The sequence below is a fragment of the Puma concolor genome, chromosome B1 (genome assembly GCF_028749965.1).
Source record: "Puma concolor isolate L17-30 chromosome B1, mPumCon1.1.hap2, whole genome shotgun sequence".
In the NCBI taxonomy this organism is placed as follows: domain Eukaryota; kingdom Metazoa; phylum Chordata; class Mammalia; order Carnivora; family Felidae; genus Puma; species Puma concolor.
The window spans coordinates 135,411,676-135,433,639 of NC_141670.1; the positions used below are offsets into that span (position 1 = coordinate 135,411,676).

General features: G+C 38.6%; 1 protein-coding gene and 1 non-coding gene across 8 annotated transcripts in view; both read left to right on the forward strand.

Annotated features, from left to right (window-relative positions):
• The window catches only part of CB1H4orf36 (chromosome B1 C4orf36 homolog), a 23,852-nt gene extending 1,896 nt beyond the window's left edge, over positions 1–21,956 (forward strand). For 3 of the 7 annotated variants that reach the window (XM_086704642.1, XM_086704641.1, XM_086704640.1), the window contains exons 3-8: positions 2,945–3,099; positions 3,335–3,673; positions 20,143–20,351; positions 20,902–20,984; positions 21,420–21,550; positions 21,781–21,956. In XM_086704642.1, the coding sequence (XP_086560768.1) occupies positions 2,945–3,099; positions 3,335–3,468 (289 nt within the window). In that variant the 3' untranslated portion in view covers positions 3,469–3,673; positions 20,143–20,351; positions 20,902–20,984; positions 21,420–21,550; positions 21,781–21,956. Of the gene's footprint in view, positions 1–2,944; positions 3,100–3,334; positions 3,674–4,536; positions 6,572–20,142; positions 20,445–20,901; positions 20,985–21,419; positions 21,551–21,780 lie in introns of those variants that run through there. The other 4 variants (XM_086704637.1, XM_086704639.1, XM_025922398.2 and 1 more) reach the window with 4 other exon arrangements.
• Positions 263–368, forward strand: LOC112859118 (U6 spliceosomal RNA). The gene has a single exon (XR_003223437.2). It is a non-coding gene; the product is annotated as a U6 spliceosomal RNA (small nuclear RNA).
• Positions 21,957–21,964: the final 8 nt, after the last annotated feature.

Sequence of the window (21,964 nt, forward strand, 5' to 3'; positions counted from 1 at the left end):
AAGTCATACAGTCATGTAGTAAAGAAGTGACAGGGATAGAAGCTCATCTTTGTACTCCAAAGCAACATTTTCGACTACTGTCAACTACCTTAAAATATCTCTGTAGATAGCGTAAATCTACCTGAAAGTGTCTTGGTGTCAGGTATATCTTAACTTAGCACTTGATTGGCTGGTACAGAGTCAGTTTTGCATCCTGTACGTTTTTGCAGGTGATGTTTGGTATGGACAACATGGGTTTTGCAATCAGAAAGATCTGAGCCATGTGCTTGCTTCTGCAGCACAGGTACTAAAATTGGAACGAAACAGAGAAGATTAGCATGGCCCCTGCACAGGAATGACATGTAAATTCGTGAAGCTTCCATATTTTTAAACTGCAAAACCAATTTGTATCATGCACTGAACTGATTTAAAATAAATCTACATGTTTATTTAAAAAAATGGGGCACCTGGGTGGCTCAGTTGGTTCAGCGTCCGACTTCAGCTCAGGTCATGATCTCAACGGTTTGTGGGTTTGAGCCCTGCATCCAGCTCTGTGCTGTTAGCTCAGAGCCTGGAGCCTGCTTCAGATTCTGTGTCTTCCTCTCTCTCTGCCCCTCCCCTGCTCGCGCTCTGTGTGTCTCTCTCTTTCAAAATAAATAAACATTAAAAAAACAAACAGACAGAAGACCTGAGTTCAAAGCCTGGTCCTGCCCTGGCTCCCCATGCCAACTTGAGTAAATTACTTTTCTCTATCTTGGTCTCCACATGTGTAAAATGAACTTATCACTACCTGTCTGTATGATGTGGAATACAAATAATGTGTGTTACATACTTGCATATTGCTTGACATACAGTAAACCCATAATGAACATGGACTGCTACTACCACATGGTAGTTTCACTGTGTGGTGTCTATTGTGACCTTGTTTTTTTGTTTATTTTTAATTTTTGCACTTGTTTTTTTAACCTCTCTGCCACAGTCTATGACATACTTGCCATTATGGGTCAGTTGAATTTTTCTTTTTAAACAATATTCTGAGAAGTAAGTGGAGACACCCTTTGGGTTTCTAAAACCAGAGCAAATTCACCATTGCATTTTATTTAGTTTTGTCATTTCCGTATGTGTTTAGACATTGAACTATTGGCAAGTACCATGGTAGTCAACATTATTATAAATGTAATTTTTGTAATAAAGATAATCCTATGTCTGGAGAATAACTTAAAGCATTTATTCTGCAGTTTTGATTATGTAGAATTTTATATCATGAATAGTCTCTGCAGCACCAGTGCCTTCTCTATCATACTTACAAGAAAGTGTTTGATACCATATTATTTATAAGAACAGCTAAATTAAGAGGAAAAGAATGGCAACGACACTCTTTGGAATTAATTTGCTAAGACAACTCCTCACTGATTTTTTGGTTAAATATTTTTAGAGAGTTGTAGAAAATACACACAAAAATTTCAAACAGTGTAGAAACATTTGAAAAGAAAATAAAAAGGCTATCTCGGTCCCACTCAGAGGTAAAATGTTTTATATTTTTCTAGAATTTCCGTCTGCTATACAAGATACACACATATATACACATACACACGTATGTGTTTTTACATGTGTGATTATGTTGAACTTTGCCCTGGCCCCCACTATATCTTGTGTAGCCTAATGGTTATGAACACAGTTTCTAGAGTTTGACTTTCTGGGTTCAAATCCCAAACCCACGGCCAACAGCCCTGTGACCTTGAACAAGTTGTTCTATTCTTTTTTCCTTATCTGCAAAATGAGTTTAATAATAGTACCTGCCTACTCCATAGAGTTACTGTGTCAATTAAATGTGTTCATATGCGTAAACTGATTGAAACAGTGCAGTGCCCAGCAGATAGTAAGTGCTAGATAAAATTAGCTGTGTTATTGCTCATGTTTCCAAGTCGACATATAAGGATAAACCTCATTCTTTCATCAACATGTGTACCACAGTTTGTTTAACCAGGCTCTTCTTGATCGACATTAAGGCTATTTTGTGAGTTTGTTTGTTTTGTTTTTGACAAACAGTGCTTCAGTGAACATTCTTATAAATACATCTTTGTGCCCTTATTCAAATGCATTTATAATAATTGCAGACTTCAAGTTGCTCCTTAAAGTTAGATGATAAAAGAGCAAGGAAGCTGGAGGAGGAAAACAACTAGACACTTGTACATTACACCCTTACTTCCTCTACTTGTACCAAAGCAGGTCTTTCACCTTTCCTAGGACATATGAAACTCATATTGACTCAGTGAGATGAGAAACATGTAGTTGTCATTTAGCATTTCCAAATTAGAATATATAAAACAATTCATTTGAAGTTCATGGTGATTATTTTTAAATATTACAGTTTGGAATTTCATCTCCTCCAGTTTTCCGAGGATTCTCTTGCTACTAGTGCTTCTGAATAACTCCAGCTGGGCTAAGTACCAGCTCTGGTTCTTAATTAACTTCTGAGTCTGTTTCCTTGTCTATCCACAGGGGGGTTGTAAAGATTAAAATAAGATCACACATTCGAAGCCTTAGTGTATGCCAAGTACCTGCTCAATGAATGATTATTCTCTTTTTTTCTTTCCCTAATGTGACCATATTTGTGATCAGCCATAAAAGACTTAGAGCTTACAGTTCTTAACCACATCCTCTTAAAAGACATAGAAAGATTGGCTCGACTGCAGGGAGGCTGTTTTTAACAAAAGTTCCTGTCATTATAATTTATGGTAATTTTGCAATATATCTCTACGTTAGTATATATACATTACATACTATACATTAATATAAGGCTCCTTCTCCTGTCTAGATTTACAACTCTGGAAAATCCTGAATTCCCATCTTAAACCAAAATGTCTAGTGGAAAATGGAATTGAGAATTAAGATATCTTCTGTATATTCCACATTAGATGCTCAATAAATATTTATTGAATGAATTAATGAATTTTTGCCCCAGACAGGAACCTTGGGATCTTGCACTGCTTACAAAGACCTGGTACATGAACCTAGCCAACATCAAATTGCCTTTCTTGGAAGAAATTACATTTGGTAGTCCTTATTACCTCCAAAAAAATAAAACCACTAAGAGTGCTCTGCTCCCTTCTGCAGAATGTAAGTTCTGTAAGAACTACTTTAATAAATAGCAAATTTTATCTATGTCATTTTGTTTACTGTCAGATAAATGTTTAAATATGCTTATTCAGACCCATACCCCTCATCTATGAAGCCCTTCTTGTTTAGTATTTAAGAATGTGTGGTTTGCTGTGTGATGAAATTATTCAGTTTTAACCATATTATGACTGGTGAAAAATATCAGTTGGATTGCTTCATGTATTTTATTTTCCAGCCATCAAACTTGAAAGGGAGTATGAGATGAAGCGCTTGAAAAACCTGAAATGTCAGAAAATCCTAGCTGAGGAGTTTCAGTTTTCTCTAAGGGAAAGGCAAGTTGGTTTGAGAAGACCCCTTCCACCTAAGTGACCATCATCTCATAATTGAATCTGTACTCTGAGCTTTCCACATCCAAAGGCAATGAAGGTCTCCAGCCTTTCACAGTGTGAAGTTTGGTGCAGACATGAGTACCCACTGGTGGATGAACCAGCTCCTGTGGGTTGATGGACAACTCTGACAGATCTTCTGTGTCCCTACCACATACTTGTTCCTTTGTGTCACAAGCAACAACACTGTAAGTAGATGAAAGTAGTTGGGATTGAGTCATTTATGCTGTTCATTTGGATTTTTGTAAAATTGCACTATGGAAAGAGGAAACTCCTTGTCAGAGACATTATTTTGAATTTGCATCTTTGAGATACCAAAAAAGGAGAGAGAAAAATTCTTTTTTTCTTTTTAAAGATTTTGTTTTTAAGTAATCTCTACATCCAACATGGGGCTCGAACTCACAACCCTGAGATCAAGAGTCAGATGCTCCACCAACTGAGCCAGCCAGGCGCCCCAAGAAAAATTATTTCTTTAAAATTTATTTTGAGATAGAGAGAGAACAGGGAGGGGCAGAGAGAGAGAGGGAGGCAGAGAACCCCAAGCAGACTCCGACTACCAGTGCAGAGCCTGAGGTGGGGTTTGATTTCATGAACTGTGAGATCATGACCTGAGCCAAAATCAAGAGTCAGATGCTTAACTCACTGAGCCACCGAGGTGTTCCAAGAAAAATTCTTTTAAAAATGATAGACTAAAAATTTTTTTGGTTAAGAAAAATTGAGGTAGAGAGAATCTTAATAATGGGGCTATCATGACTATGAAATAAAGACCTGAGCCAAAATCAAGAGCTAGATGCTTAACTGACTGAGACACCCAGGAGCCCTGAGAAAAATTTTAGATTTCATTTTAGTAACTCTTCAGTTTCCAATGTTCAGTGAAACATCATTTACTACTCTTACGTAGTACTTTAAAGCAGCAAGTAGAGCTTACGTTTTGCTTTTGTTCTCCTAAAAAATAATCTTTTTCTTTCTGCTTAATTTCATATTATCTTTCTGGGATGCCCTGGAACATATGGAACACACATACACGTGAAAATGATATGAAAACGCAAAGACCTTATTATGTGGAAAACTCTTATTTGCAGAAGGGCTAGAGAATGGGGAACTGATTAGCTGGAAAATATTGGACTTGTGTGAACCAATTTTCCTAGAATTTGAATCCATTAAGGCACACTTGGATATCAAAGTTATATTTAAGCACAATTTAGTGTTTGTTAGATGAATCAAAGCATACTTAGGGGGCCATAATATACCCCTGTGGGCCCACAGTTTGACTTCTTAACTAGGGAATTATATCTGGTGGTTGCTGTTTGACAATATTTAGAAGCTGTTGTCTGAATTATCTTCAGATACTTTCTTCTACCTATGATATGGTGGCTCACATGAAGGTCATTTGTTTTTAGAAGTGTGTCAGTGACCCATTTGATTTAGTGATCCTCAGGCCTGGAAAAAGCTGTCTGTATGTAGTCTTGAGGAGGTGGAACTGCCACATTCCTGGTTAGATTTGCTTAACAAAATTCAGATGTGCTTCATGTAAGATGCTTAGCTGCCAACCAGAGCCACTCCCAAAGTTTCTTGGCTGAGTGTGTGGGATTTTCACTATGTTACCCAGTTGTACCATGTATCTCCCCTTTTTTCCACATCTGTTCTCTCCGCTTGTTCTTTCTTCCATTTGACTAGTTTTTTTCCCCCTTTCACCAATGTTATTATCATAAATATGGCAGCTGAGTTGCTGACTGCTTAAAATGTGGAAAATACCACTTTATAATTTCTCAACCAAAGACCAGTCTTAGGCAAAAAGTCAGTGTATTTCTATTTCTTTAGAAATCAAAATCAATTCATTGTTTTCTTTAAAAAATTAATCACATCCAGCTGTATCAACATATGTTTTGGACAGTAATGGGATTAATTGCATGTTTATTTTTGTAGTTCACATCCCATGGAGTAGTTTGTGTACTTTCCCTTTTAGGGTCACTGTTACTAATTCATCTAGACTGGAGATAACACCTCAAATAGTTTCTTTGAAAACTAGAAATATTTTTCAATCTATAGCCCACAATTCTACTGCACACTGTATCTAACATTGTTGCTATTAGTAAGTTTTAATTTCTTAAAAGTCATATTTATGTAGATAGGAGTAGAAAGTTAAGTAGTAGTAAGTAGTAGAAAGAAAACTGTAGGTTTTAGTTAATAGATCTGGGTTCTAGTCCCCTCCCTTTCTTTCCCTGATTCATCAGGTATCCTTGAGAAACCTTTTTTTTTTTGTAGAAGTTTATTTATTTTGATAGAGAGTGAGTGGGGGAGGGACAGAGAGAAAGGGAGAGAGAGAATCCCAAGCAGACTCCATGCCAATGGCACAGACCTGCATGTGGGGCTAAAACCCATGAACTATGAGATCATGACCTGAGCCAAAGTTGGACACTTAACTGACTGAACCACCCAGGTACCCTGAGAAAACGTCTTAATTTCAATAGAACTAAGTCTGTTTCTCTTAAAAAAAAAAAAACCAAACAAACTATCAATTATGTATACGTATCCCTATGTTTATAGCAGCATTATTTACAATAGCCAAGTTATGGAAGTAGCCCATGTCCATTGAGTAATGAATGGATAAAGAAGATGTGGTGTATATATATAATGGAATATTATTCAGAGCCATGAAAAAGAATGAAGTCCTGCCATTTGCAATGACATTGATGGAGCTAGAGAGTATAATGCTAAGCGAAATAAGTCAGAGAAAGAAAATACCATGATTTTATTCATATTTGGAATTTAAGAAATAAAGCAAATGATCAAAGGGAGAAAAAAGAGACAAATCTAGAAACAGTTTCTTAAATATGGAGGACAAACTGATGGTTACCAGAGGGGAGGGGGTAAGGAGATGGGTGAAATAGGTGATGGAGATTAAGGAGTACACTTGTGATGAGCACCGGGTATTGTATGCAATTGTTGAATCACTATATTGTATATCTGAAATTAATATAACACTGTATGTTAACTAACTGTAATTAAAATAAAAACTTAAAGATATTAATCCATTATGAATGTATTTTAAAAGGTAAAATAAAGATTTGTTTTTAAAAACCATAGCTCTGTGGATCCTCACCACTCATTTCCACTTCAATGGAGGCAACTAATTTAATCTCTTTTACCTGTTTCATTATTTACCTTTATGTCTCTAAATAATACTTTGATTTTGCTACTTCTTGGATTTTCCTTTTTAGGTATTGACTTCCCAGTAAAGAAGACAGAATTTTTTTTTTCTTTTCTTTCCTCCATCCTCAGTACACACATATGCCATTTCTATCTACCTGTAAATATAGATTATATTTATAATTTTGGTTAGATCAGTATTAAATGTTAACATTATTATGACATTATTATGTTAACATTATGATGTGTAAATACTTCACAGCCTAGCCATGTAGTAGACTATAATTGCTTTTCCTTTCCTGCCATTATGTGTGTGTGTGTGTGTGTGTGTGTGTGTGTGTGTGTATGCATGTGCACCAGTATTTAGTAGAGTTAATATTTGCTTAGTTTGCAATGTATTTATCACTAAATCAACCCCATGCTCTTTGCCAGTTGTCAGTCTTCTGAAAACATTCCTACATATTCTCTCATTTCATCTTCCTGCAAAGTCTTCTGAGAAATCTTGTCCTGCCCTAACCTGAACTGCTTATTTCCACACACATAAGTAGCTCTTCTATGATTTCTACATGATCATTAGGGGATTCACTTCACACTCTTTGGTGTAGGGCCTCCTGTTTCTTCTGGTGTAGGGCCTCCTGATTATCCTCTTCCTTGGTTTATTTTTTTTAGTACATTGGAGCATATCCTCCATAGGTTGTAAATAATGTTCCTTTAAAATTCGAAGGATTTGTGTATTTCTTTTTAGTTTTTAGTATTGTTAGTGAGCATTCCAAAGCCATTTTTACTTTGAATGCTTTCCTTGAGAACTTTTTTCTCTCTGGAAGCTATGGCATCTTCCCCTAGATCCCATTGTTCTGCTAGGAAACATGGTGTAAGGCTAATAATCCAATGTAGCACAGTGATTTAGAGCACTGGGTGTAAATCATGAGCCCCCTGGGATTGAATGCCAGTTCTACCATTTATTAAGCTGTGTGTCATCTTGGACCCATTACTGAACTTCCCTGTGCTTTAGTTTCTTCTTCTGTAATGAGTGGATAGTGATAGTCATGACAAGTAAATGAGTTAAATATGTAAGCACCTAGAATAGTGTCCGGCACAGAATAAGCACTAATACAGATAGCATTAGCTACTCTTATCATTACCCATGGTGCCTGGTACTACAAAAGCCCTTGCAATCTGGAAATTCATATCCCTCAGTTCTGGGGGATTGTATTAAATTCTCTTGTAGATATTCGCACCTTTTCCTTTTCTCTATATTTTCTAGAAGTACTATTATTCATACTCTACATCTTCTGTACTGGCTGTATTTTTTATCTTTTCCCTTCTGCTTTCCATCCTTTTGTCTTTTGCTCCATTTTTCTGGAGGAAGCTCTCAGTTTTATCATCTACCCATTATAAGTTTTTAATTTCTGCTATCATATTTTTCCTTCTGAAGCCTTACTCCTCTCCTTTTTAAAAAGTAACCTGTTTTATTTATAATTGCCTATCTTCCCTTACCTCCCTGAGGACATGAAATAGATTGTTCTCCCTGCATTGTGTGGGTTTCCTCAACACTGTTTTTGTGTTAATTTTTATTTCTTTCTTTCCTGTTAAAAGCTGTCACGGTAATCCAGGTGTGACAGTGCATAACTTAAGGAAGTAAAGGTGGGATGGATAATACAGGTCTGACTCAGGAGTCATGGAAGAAGTAGAAACCACAAGATAGTGTCACTGATTGGATGTGGTTGAGTGAGAGGGATGTGGGTGAGTTAAAGGGATATGGGTGAGTGAAAGGGAGGAATTTTGAATGAATTCCAGATTGTGGGCTTGGGAAAGGAAGAGTTGTCTTGGGTGTGTGTGAGATACATTAATTTTAGGTTCATAGATGTTTGAAATTCTTGGTAGACACTAGAGTGGAGATCTCCAGTAGCAGTGGGCTTTACAGTTGTGCTGCTCAGGAAGGAGCGAGTATAGAGAAGAAAGGTGAAAACAATGGGTGTCTTTGAGCTCATCCAGGAGGAGTAGGCAGAATGAGAAGAATGAACGAGTAGTGATAGCCAGCATTCTGAAACTTTGGTTGGCAGTGTAGAAGAGGCAGACCTTTAGATACCTTTAGAGACCTTTAGATACCAAGATACACTTGGCAGTGTAGAAGAGGCAGACCTTTAGGAAAAAATGGCTTAGATACTGAAACCCTGGGTGAATTGCATGCTGTATTTTATTTGTAGCGAACATTATTCTGGTGTAGAAATTTAATAGTAAGTGATTGAGGGGCGCCTGGGTGGCGCAGTCGGTTAAGCGTACGACTTCAGCCAGGTCACGATCTCGCGGTCTGTGAGTTCGAGCCCCGCGTCAGGCTCTGGGCTGATGGTTCGGAGCCTGGAGCCTGTTTCCGATTCTGTGTCTCCCTCTCTCTCTGCCCCTCCCCTGTTCATGCTCTGTCTCTCTCTGTCCCAAAAATAAATAAAAAACGTTGAAAAAAAAATTAAAAAAAAAATAGTAAGTGATTGAAATTTTTGGTGAGAATCTTCATTGTTTTCAGTTGACAAAAATTTCCTCAATGAAAACATTTCATCACGGGTCAGAGGAGGGAGAGAGAAGGGAAAAGAGAAAACAAAAAAAGCCTATGTGGTGAAAACTTAGATGTAGAAACTCTTTCAGGTACTCTATTTATATCCTGTAGTCCTCACAACAAGGAAGAAAGGGCAATGACAGAACAGAGCAGAGCTCTAACATCAGAGGGGTAAGTTTGGGGACAGAACTGGCCCAGGGTCTTGATGAGGCAGAACTTATGCCAACGGTTGACAGGGCAGCAAGCATGCAGGGGGAAAAAGGAACTCTCTCTTTGTTCACTGTCTTAAGTACTATTTACACCCAATGTAGGACAGATAGATTTAGAATATTAGGTGTAGGGCATGGGCCACCTGGGATCGAATGCCAGTTCTACCACTTAATCGCTGTGTCATCTCAGACAAATCGTTGGGGTCTTGTGTCACTTGGGTTCTCTAGGCTCTTTTCATCATGGTCTTAAGAATAGTTATATATTTTTTTCATTCTAGTAAATGGTGATGTTTCCATTCCATTATGCAGGCCAAAAATCTATGGGCCATCTGTGATTCCTGTGTCCCCCATCTCCTCTTCTCTCTCAGTCCAATCTATCCCAGCAACTGTTGTTGGGTCTACCTTTGGAAAATATCCCAAATATGTCAATTCTTTCTCCACCACTCTCACCCTTGTCCAGGCCTCCACCATTTCTTGTTTGGAATGCAGAGAAAGTCTTGTAACTGACATCCTTTCTTCCATTTTTTGCCTTTCTGTAGTCTACCTTAGCAGTCATAGTGATCTTTTAAAAATGGCATTCATGCAGGGACCCCTGACTGACTTAGTCTAAACAGCATGCATTCTTGATCTCAGGGTCATGACTTTGAGCCCCACCTTGGGTGTAGAGATTACTTAAAAAAAAATAAACAAAAAAGATGCATTTATGTCATTGCCAAAAAGATCACCTCACTCCCCTGAGTAACACCCTTTCCCATGGCTTACAAGGCCCTATGTTATTTGACACTTGCTTTCCTTTTGGACTGCATTCCTTCCACTCATCTTTCAGTCCTACTGGGTGCAAACATATTAACCTCCTGTTCTCTGACATATCAAAACTATTTCTGTCTTGGAACATTTGCATTTGCTGTTTATTTTCCCTAAGATTGTCTTCCCTTGGATTGTCACAGAGATATCTCCTATCTCTTTAGGGCTCCACTCAAATGACATCTCCTGAGGGAGGTTCCCTGTGACCTCCCCCCCCCCCCCAATAAATTGGCCTTTCCTTTTACTCAGTCACTTTCTGTGACAGCACCCTGTTTTAATTCCTTTACAGCACTCATATCATTATCTGCAATTATTTATTTGCTCACTTGTTTGTCTGTGATATTTCTCTGTGGTGTCTCTATTGTCTGTAATGGTACCTATCCATAGTAGCCACTCTATCAGTATTTGTTTAATGAATGAGTGTATTACCTTAAAAATTGTTGAAAAGGTGTCACTTTTGAAGAAAGTGGTCAGAGGGTTTGATTTTTGCTGTTTTCTCCATATAATATAATTATAATAATATATATTATATATAAATAATATATAATAAATATGATTATTAAATAATTAATTTAAATAATCCCTACACTCAACGTGGGGCTTGAACTCACGATCTAAAGATTAAGAGTCGCATGCTCTTCTGACTGAGCCAGCCAGGCACCCCTTCCTATATATGCTTTGACACACATTTTTTGGGGTATATTGGGTATAATTTACTACATCATAAACTGCACGTATTTGAAGTAAGTGTGATGGGTTTTGACACCTGTGGGATGATCATCACAATCGAGATAAAGAACATTTTCATCCCCTCAAGAGTTTTCTTGTGCCCATGTATTCCATCCCTTTTCATTGGTCTTCTCTCAACCTCAGCACTGCTCCACCCTCCATTCCCCCGTGCAGTGACTGATCTAGCTGCTTTCTGGCACTATAGGTTAATTTGTGTTTTGTTTGTTTTTTTTAATGTTTATTTATTTTTAAGAGAGAGAGTGCGCGAGAGTGCACACACACCTGAGCAGGGGAAGGGCAGAGAAAGAGGGGAACAGAGGATCTGAAGCAGGCTCCGCACTGACAGCAGAGAGCCTAAAGTGGGCCTCGAACTCATGAACCATGAGATCATGACCTGAGCCAAAGTTGGATGCTTAACCAACTGAGCCACCCCGGTGCCCTGATTAATTTGTGTTTTTGAGAGGTTTTTTTTTTCTCCGTTTTTATTTATTTTTGGGACAGAGAGAGACAGAGCATGAACGGGGGAGGGGCAGAGAGAGAGGGAGACACAGAATCGGAAACAGGCTCCAGGCTCTGAGCCATCAGCCCAGAGCCTGACGCGGGGCTCGAACTCACGGACCGCAAGATCGTGACCTGGCTGAAGTCGGACGCTTAACCGACTGCGCCACCCAGGCGCCCCGAGAGTTTTATATAAACGGGGTCATACAATATATACTTTTTTCTGGTCTGGCTTCTTTTGCTCAGCATAATTATTTGAGATTCATGCATGTTGCTGTGTATGTGTTCCTTTTTATTGCTGAGTAGCATTCTGTTGCACAGATATCCTACATTTTGTTTATCCATAAACTTGATACGTTTCTAGTTCTTTTTTTTTCCTGTTTATTTATTTTTGAGAGACAGAGAGAGAGAGAGAGAGAGAGAGAGAGAGAGACAGACAGAGCATGAGCAGGGGAGAGGGAGAGAGAGACACAGAATCCGAAGCAGGCTCCAGTCTCTGAGCTGTCAGCACAGAGCCTGACGCGGGGCTCGAACTGACGAACTGTGAGATCATGATCTGAGCTGAGGTCAGACGCTTAACCTACTGAGCCACCCAGGTGCCGTGATAAGTTTCTAGTTCTGAGTGCTTACAAATAAAGCTGTTGTGAGCATTGTATGGTCATGTCCTTTCATTTATTTTGAAGTAATAAATCAAGGAGAGGAACAGTTGGTTGCATCGTTGTATGGCAAGTACATGTTTAACTCAGCCCATTTTCAGATCTCTATTTTAGTGTTGAAGGAATTAGGGGGCTAGGTGAAGGATTAGTAACTTCCCCAAGGTGACATAGCTTTAAAAGAGGTGAAACTGAGATGGAATTCTAGATCCATGTGAATTCAAAATCTAAACTTTTCCAGAAGACTATGCTTGGTTCACCTTTGGCCTGGCTGCCTGTGTGGCCTATCGAAAAAGCAAATATTGGAGAATATGGCTCGTATGAGACAAGTAGGTCCTTTACTAAAATTTGGAATGAGGATGAGGTTAGCTCAGAGGATCTCTATGAAGAGTGATTTTTGCCTCTCCTGCCCCTCAGGGCATTTGGCGATGTCTGTAAACATTTCTGGCTATCTTAACTGTAGGGTATCACGAAGGCATCTAATGGGTAAAGTCCAGGGATGCTGCTAAATAGCCTGCAATATACAGGACATCCCTCACGACAAAGAGATTTCCAGCCCCAAATGTCAAGAGTGTCAAGGATGAGAGACCCTGATTTAGCTGACTGGTTTAAGTTACTCAGGACACATTGGTAAAACAGAAGGTTGGGTCCAACTGCATGGCTGAGAATCCTGAGGTGGGGTATTTCCCCAAAAGAAATGCAGACCATGACAGGAGGCGAATGAACACAGGGCAGCAATCAACAGATGTCTCCAGTCCTGTGGCTATTTACATTCACTCACACTCTTTTTTCCATATTATAAAACTCACTAATTTCTCAAAATCATATCCGCTTACTGCCATAGCCCCAAGTCCAGGGTTTCAGTTGTCTTTAGTCTGGATCTTGCAACCAATGGCCAAATAATACACCATGAACCCTAACACAGTCGGTATAGTGTGATAGAGAGAAAACAGGGTAATATATATAATGAAAAGGTTTGGTCCTTTAGTCTTGCAGATGGTTTTGGGCCAAGACATGAGATTCCTCCTTTGGTATTTGGGGAAGATGGCAGAGGGGTTGCTGAAACTATTCAGACTTCACTGAGCCATCAGCCTGCCATTATGGACCTTAAGATGAAATTCAATTACAATTTTCTTTTGCTTCATTGAGGAAAAAAAGGGGAAGGAACAAGACAATAGAGGCATTGATAGGGAAGTTTACAGAGGTTTTCACTGTACCTCAGAACTGATATAACCTATAAGAAGAACCTAGTGATCTTGGTGCACTTTAATTGCACTTATGGGTATAATGTATCAGTCTTAATTGATCCCTAGGGTAGAAAAAGTTGCCAATGTACCAGGAGTCTCAGGCTCTATTTTGAAATTTTCTACCTTCCATTCATGTCTCCTTTCAGTTTCAATCCCTCTCCTCTTCAAATCCTCCACCTCCACTCTAAGGACTTGTTTTGCACTTTGCAACCTTCACAGCATTGGAATGTAGGTGTAATCTTTTTCAGGGACATCAATTGCAGGTGTCGGGGTTTTTTTCTTGCATCAAATTAACTCTCTGTCAAAGCAACGCCTTTCAAGTTCCAGAAGCAGACTTCCTCTCTCATTGTTTTAGAGATTGCTCACCATGTGACTATTTACTGAGGAATTTAGCCTCCTGCTTTCACCACATATGTAGGACAGGTAAGGTAAGTATAACTGGAACCTAATATATAGACATTTACTGGGTGCACCACCTCCTTCCCCGGGAGCTCTGTTGTATCAAAACACAAATATTCCCAGGAGAATGAATGTCAGAATTCTAGCATTGCAGTTTAACGATATCGAAATTGCTTTAGGAGCCCCTAGTTGGCTCAGTAGGTAAAGCATCCAACTTTGGCTCAGGTCATGATCTCGTGGTTTGTGAGTTCGAGCCCCACGTCGGGCTCTGTGCTGACAGCTCGGAGCCTGGAGCCTGCTTCGGATTCTGTGTCTCCCTCTTTCTCTGCACTCCCCTGCTCATGCTCTGTCTCTCTCTGTCTCTCAAAAATAAATGTTAAAAAAAATTGCTTTATGTGAATAGTAGAAAAAGCTGACATAATTTCTTTTGAGATAAAAGGAGGGTTATTTCCTAATAATGATCTTCTTTATCATGAAATCACATGACAAATGTATATATATATATATAATATAAATTATAAAATATATTAATATACATCGATTAAAAATTATATAATATATATAAAATTCTTTTTCTTTTCCCTTCATGGCTTTTTTAGTATTTGAAAGAAATTTCTAAGCTGTAATAACAAAAGATTTTGAAAACTAAATCAGAAAATTGGAAGCAGGAGGAAAGGAGAATTTATTTTTTGATACTGACATTGTTATTTTTCTGGGTTAGATGCAACAGATGTTATTAATAATAATAACCAACACACTAGCTAATATTTATTGAGCACTTAAAATGTTCCAGGCATAGTAGCTAGAAAATGTCAGATCAAAAAGCTGGAAGTTTGGACCAGATGCTTGCAGTTAATCCCTGGTTTTCCTATGAAATGCTTGAGCTCCACAGCACCCTTTATTTTGATTAATTTTGGCTAGAGTACTAGGTGCATGTCCTCTGGCTTAGCGATGGAGGGTGGAGAAAAAACACTTCTGAGCCTTTCAAGCCGTGGCTTTAGGGTTTAACCTCTGTTGAGAGTATATTAAGAAGGGATAAATGGCCATTTTCATCATTACTGAAAAATGTCTGACTTTCCCTGGTCCCACCCTTCTTTTCTGGCAGTGGCTGGTTTATGTGGCCAAGGATCTGTTTTGCTTATGCATTCTTTTTTTTTGGGGGGGGGCACTATAAAGTAGCTTTTAACCCACAGGGAATATTAAGAAATATTCTTTGAATATAGGATCATGAATGTTTGAATTGGGTAGCTCCTTCAAAATGAAAGAGTTATTCAGACATGTAAATTAGGATATTACCCTTTTCAGCATGGATATTATTCTTTCATAATGTCAGTTAACACATATTTACTGTGCACCTGTTGCAGCATCTGATAAGGCACGTGAGTTAAGGGTTTAGGAAGATGACTAATAGTGACCAGTATGTGCAATATAGTTTGAGTGGGAAGAATAATATTTTATACAAGTGGAACTCATGAACTTCTGAACTTTAATTATTTCATCTATTTTTCATGTATAGTATGGACCCTAGATTCAACTCTCATGATCTGCCTTAGCATTTATTAGCTTAGCCCATGCAGGTTGTTTAACCTCTAAGTTTCTCTTCACTCATAGGTAAATGAGGGTAATAATAGTATCTAAATGACAGGGTTGTTGGGAGGATTAAATGAGATATGTGTAGGGGAGGAAAGACTTTTTTTTTTTCTCTCCTCATGTTGGACTCCCCAGCTGGGGCCCTGTAAATCAGACTGAAAAGACAGATTAACAAGAGAAAAACAAGTTTATTAACATGTGAATTGCAAATACACATGGGAGCACTCAGAAATGAGTATCTCAAAGAGGTATTAGAACTTGGGATTTTATAGCATCTTAAATAGAATAATAGAGAAGTGACAAGACAAAGAAAAAGGATTTTGAGCCTGTAGGGATGGCAAATTGTGGGAAGACAAATACTGGGTAACTAATAGTAGATAAGGGCTAGCTAGTTCTAGCAGGGTTTGTGATGTAGATTCTTCTGATGCGGATTTCTCTGGGCTGATGAGGGTCTAGAGTTGTCTCTGGTGTTAACTTCTGTCCTTCCTGGTGGAGAGGGGAAGGGGATACATTTACAAATTTCTGTCCTGTTTTTAGGCATATAGAGGGATGGCAGGGAGCTGTTCTGGTATCTGCTTCTTCTCAGTTGCCTTCTGCTTAAAATAATCCTTATCCAAAGTGGCATATTTTGGAGTGGCACATTCGACTACCCTTTATATATAAGGGATCTATCACAGGACCCGGTACATAGGGAAGACTCAATAAATGGTAGTTGTTTCTACTGTTATTATCATAGAAAATCAGTATCAGTAATTTGTGGTAATGGCTGACAAATCCCATTAATTTTATTACAACTTGTAGATTTTCTTCTCATAATTCTAGGGTTTCAGTCTATGAAAGTTTATGGTTATAATCTTAATAACATTTGATCTGATGAGCTGAGGCCAGAAAAGGGTGTTGGGAAAAGGACCACAAATACTATTATAAATAGCATACCACCTGTGCAGGTAAACAGGCCTTTCCAGTTGGTTCCAGGTGCTTCATTTTCCCTTCTGGTTATTTTACTCTGAAGGTGGAGCAGGTGCTGTTTCAGGCTAAACACTTTGTCAGTCCATTTGTCTGTGTCCTGACTTGGCCCATTAATCCTTCTCACGCCCTTACATTCCATTTTATGCAGGTATCTCTTACCTGGAAGCTTTGGTATTTGTAAGCCTCCCTTATAAAAACCTAAGAACAAAGACAATGATTGAATCATCTCAATAGTCTGGCTCCTCGTGGAGTCATCAGACTGTTATCAACTTTTAGGAGCTGCTTGAAATAACCACAACTTCCTCCATCTCTGTTCCTTTTTCTTCAGCTCCTTTTTTCTTGGTTATAAAACAATAACGCACAGCCATTTCAAATATATTACATGATACAAAAAATATGAAGAAGAAAAAAGTCATCCATAATCCTACATACAGAAGCAATCACTGAAAATTTTGGAGTCAAATTTGGTCTCTTTATGTGTTTATTATTTTAACATGGCTGGGAGCATTATATCTATACCTATTTTTATTTTATTTTGTTTTTTTGCCTAACCTTCTAACATAAATATTTCTCATTGTCAAAATGTTTACACTTTAAGTAATTGCATAATATATCATTGTATAATAATTTACTTAAATTAGTCTCACTTTGGGAATTTAAATCTCCAGTTTTCTGCTTTTATAAATAATAATGGTATTATAAATAAGAATGTGTTTATAAATAACAATTCTATTATAAATAGAAACATCTGCCGCCAAGTAATTAATAAATTTTTTTGCCAGTATTGCAGCCTATTTTTTTATCTTTTAAGATAAGCACTTTATTTATTATTTTATTATTTTTTTAATGTTTATTTATTTATTTTGAGAGAGAGAGAGTGTGTGAGCAGGGGACGGGCAAAGACAGAGGGAGAGAGACAATCCCAAGCAGGTTCCATGCTGCCAGCAAGGCTGGATCCCACGTACTGTGAGATCATGACCTGCAGCTGAAACCAAGAGTTAGATGCCCAATCAACTGAGCCACCCAGGTCTCCTTATTTTTTATTAATTAATTATTTAATCAATTAATTTATTTATTGAGAGTGTGGGGGAAGGGCAGAGAGAGAGGGAGAGAAAGAATATCAAGCAGGCTCCATGCAGTCAGTGCAGAACCCCATGTGGGGCTCGAACTCATTAACCATGAAATCATGACCTGAGCTGAAATCAAGAGTAGGATCCTCAACTGACTGAGCCACCCAGGCACCCCTATTTATTTTTTATTTTATAGAGAGTGCATGAGGAGGAGAGAGGGGCAGAGAGAGAGAGAGAGAGAGAGACCAAGAGAGAGAGAGAATCCCAAGCAGGCTCCATGCTCAGCATAGGACCTGACACAGGGCTTGATCCCATGACCCCAGGGATCATGACCTGAGCTGAAATCAAGAGTCAGATGCTCAATGACTGAGCCACCCAGGCACACCACCGCTTATTTATTAAGACAGCTTTTTAGACTTACAGAGACAAAGGCTATTTAGTACATAATGCGAGACTTTTTCCTGAAAGATTATATAAATTTTCAATCCTACTTGCAGTATATGAGAATATACTTTCACTCAACTCTTATCAACAAGGACATTCACCTTAAAATTGTTTTCTTAGTGATAGGCAACACATAGTATCTTATTTTAATGTACTTAAAAAAGTTATTTGTGTTATTGATATCTATGGTTGTTGACTATTGTTTTGTGAATTTTCTGTTCAAATACCCACCTGTTTTTTTTCCTGCAGTGTGGTAGCATTTTTATTTTTGAGGTTTGGTTTCTAAAAAAATATATAGAATTAGGTTTTTTACCTTGTGTCATATAACAGTGTATTTTTTTTTGCTGCCAATTTCTTTTTAATTTTGGATTAAATAATTAATTTGGATTAAGTTAGTAATAAATAATTTAGATCAAAAACACAATTTCCTTTTGTTTTGGATATATCACATGAGTTTACCTAAACTCTTGGAACCTATAGGATTTTTCCCCCCTTAAAAAAAAATAAAAGCTCTAGGGGCACCTGGGTGTCACAGTCGTTTAAGCATCTGACTTTGGCTCAGGTTATGATCTCACAGCTTGTGAGTTGGAGCCCTGCATGGGGCTCTGTGTTGACAGCTCAGAGCCTGGAGCCTGCTTCAGATTTTGTGTCTCCCTCTCTCTCTCTGCCCTTCCACCATTCACGTTCTGTCTGTCTGTCTCTCTCTCTCAAGAATAAACATTTAAAAGAAAAAGCTCTATTGCCCGACACGGGGCTTGAACTCACAACCCCAAGATCAAGAGTCACATGCTCTGCCAACTGAGCCAACTAGGTACCCTGGAACCTGTAGGATTTTTTATGTCCTTCAAGCATCTAGAAATTTCTCCTTGTACTAATTTTCAGAGTTCGGTAAACAGTTCCTCAGCCACATTTAATTACCTTTCTTTTTGGCACTTTCCCTTTAGCCTTTACATTCCCAGACAGAAAAGTCTGAGCTTTTCAGTTGGTTTTCCTGAAGAATATCTTTCACCTCTAACTCTATTTGCAGAGAACAGAAATGCATGAAATATTTCCTGTGATTTGTACAACTGGATCTCAAAATTAAGATGCATATATTTTGCACATAGTCAGATGCATTTTAAGTTTGTGAGCATATGAAACAAATTTAGAGATTAGGGATTAGTTGGTTTGTTTCTCCATCTTTATGCCAAATTGTGGTGTTTTATCCCTGAACTATGTTTAACTGATTGTCAGTCTTTTCAGAATGATCATGCTATCAACTACTTTCATTGCTTCCCATCAATGTGTTCCAGGGAAATGAGGACAAGCTAAGGATTAGACTAGGATTTAAATTCTACTGTTACAATTTACTTGTCTAATAACCTTTGACAAATTATATGACCCTAGTAGGCCTTTGTTTTCTTATCTGTGAAGTGGAAATGATAGTAGTTACCTCTTAATTTTTTTTTTAATGTTTATTTATTCTTGAGACAGAGACAGAGCATGAACAGGGGAGGGGCAGGGAGAGAGGGAGACACAGAATCTGAAACAGGCTCCAAGTTCTGAGCTGTCAGCACAGAGCCTGATGCGGGGCTCCAACCCACGATCTGTGAGATCATGACCTGAGCCGAAACTGGACGCTTAACCGACTGAGCCACCCAGGCGCCCCCCTTTTTTTTTTTTAATTTTTATTTTTTTAATATAGTAGTTACCTCTTAGAACAGATGTAAAGATTGAATGGGATTTCATGAACTACCTCACTAGCTTAGGGTATAAATTTGGTCATGCCTTTTAAAAATTTCTAGTCACGGGGTGCCTGGGTGGCTCAGTCGGTTAAGCGTCCGACTTCGGCTCAGGTCACGATCTGATGGTCTGTGAGTTCGAGCCCCGCGTCGGGCTCTGGGCTGATGGCCCAGAGCCTGGAGCCTGCTTCCGATTCTGTCTCCCTCTCTCTGCCCCTCCCCCGTTCATGCTCTGTCTCTCTCTGTGTCAAAAATAAATAAACGTTAAAAAAAATTTTTTAAAAAAACATTTAAAAATAAAAATTTCTAGTCACTTGAATTCCTACATGCCAATAAATTTAGAATCCCCTATTTAAAAATCTCCTTTTAGATATTGACAAGAACTCCAGGTGCTTACTCTTTCAAAGGAGTCTCCTTCTCCTTTGGGAGACAAATTGGGAAAAGCCTGGCATTCATTGATAGGCCCTGGTTTTAGCTACTGCTGTTTTGTTGGGACCTTTTGAATGCACTGGTTCCACCCAATTCATGGCTCTTACCCATTGCCACCACGCCCCTTTTAGTCCAGATCCTTGCATACAGCATGGTGGTGCTGAACTTGGCCTCTCAAGGTTACTTCTTTTCAGGTTATATCTACATACTCAAACATTGTGTCCTGTATCATCCTGTGACAGCTGTACCAGGGTGACTTGATCCAGAGGAAATCGTTACCAGTCCAGACACCCCTTGCTTTCATGGTGGGCAGTTGGACTTTAGTATCTTTTCCTAAGAGTGGACCTCAGTTGGAACCATCCTAATTCATTTGAGAGATTCTGATAACACTGCATTTCAAAAAGTAAGTGTCCAAGGTCACCTTCCAATTTAGAAGTTTCCTAACATCCACTATGAAAACATAGCCCCCTTCTCCCCAGCTCTCAGGGCTAAGTACCAACCAAATCACAAAAGTTCCTATCACATTGTCCTTGATGTTGAGTGGCTTATTAAACTCAAATTTGTATAATTAAGAAGGGCCATTTGATTGATTCCAGGAACAAAGAAGATGTACCGAAAGCCCTTTTGACATTACCCAGACAGAAATAATGTGATACCTTCTCTCACTAAAGTAAAAAAGAAAAAAAAAAAAAAAAAGTTCTGCTTTACCAGGCGCACACATATGTGTAAAGGACCTAGCATGGCCTGTTACATAGTAGGTGCTCAGAAATGTTTGTTGTGTCCCTCCTCCATTCTTCTTCAGCTTGACCGTATCTCTGCTTTCCAGAGACCTAACCCAATTCCTAAGTGTCCATTTCTCTGCCTAGCTCTGCATCAGTCAGCACAGGTGGTTCTGGGTTGTCTTCTGGCAGGCTTACCAAGCTTGGTGTAAATGTAGGCTTCTTCTTGGGCAGGAATCAAGAGTTGGTGGCAGCAGGCCCTCGTGCTGACTTCGGATGGCCTCCAGCAAGGTTTTAACTTCAGAGCTGCTTTTAAGGTATCTTTGCCTGAGCCAGTTTATACTTTCTTCGAGTAGTTAGATTTTATTTTTACATTTGTATTTAACTTGTATTTTTATGTAGTAAACAGGCTCAGAGCATTTTGTCATGGAAAATACTTTGCTAGTCCAAAAATAAACAATGCATAGCTAATACACCTCTTAAGACAGGTAGAGGTGTTTTATAAAGTGTGCCTTGTTGCCAACCTTTGCCACATAAATAAACTTTCTGCTTTCTGTGAGAAAAGGTGTGGCATCTGCTCTTTTGTAGGTTTAGTTTCATGGAACCATATTTTCCTGTCTGGTTTTGCCAATGAAATGTGCATCTGTGTGGTTAAGAAACACAGAAGGGCCCCTGGGCCATTGTGGTCAGAAACTGGCCTCAGACTTTGTCTCTAGCCTTCATGACAAACTCTTAACTACATTCTTTTGCAGAATTCCCAGACCTCACCACGAGGGCCAGGGGTGTGGCATCTGAAAGCCGACTCTGTTCTCCAAAGGAAAGTGACAGCTTCCTTGAATTATTTTGGGTACAGAATTTTTCCACATTTGATGAAACAAATCAGGTGCTTAGTACCATATTATTCTTACAGGTGTTTAATTATTGGCTTTAGAGACAAATTCTAGTAGAAATAGGAAGAAGAGAAACTGAAACTAATTCTGAAGCACTCCTGAAAATATCCTTAGTCCCTCTCGACATTTCCATAACTGATCTTTCGCTTTAATATTTTCGATAGAGTTTTTTTGCTAGTGCTATGGGGAGTGGCTTTTGGCTTAGTGCCTTTGTTTTTTCCAGTTAGATTTCCCCTCTGCAAAACATTGCATCCTGGTTCTCTGAAATCCCATTGAATTTGGAGAAATTATGTCTTGGCATTCAACCTATTTTCCTGGAACATAGCGTGATGCTGACGACACAGCCCAGTCACTCCACTTGACAATAAATTTGCTTGTCTCATTTCGCTTGAATATTCAGTGGTGAG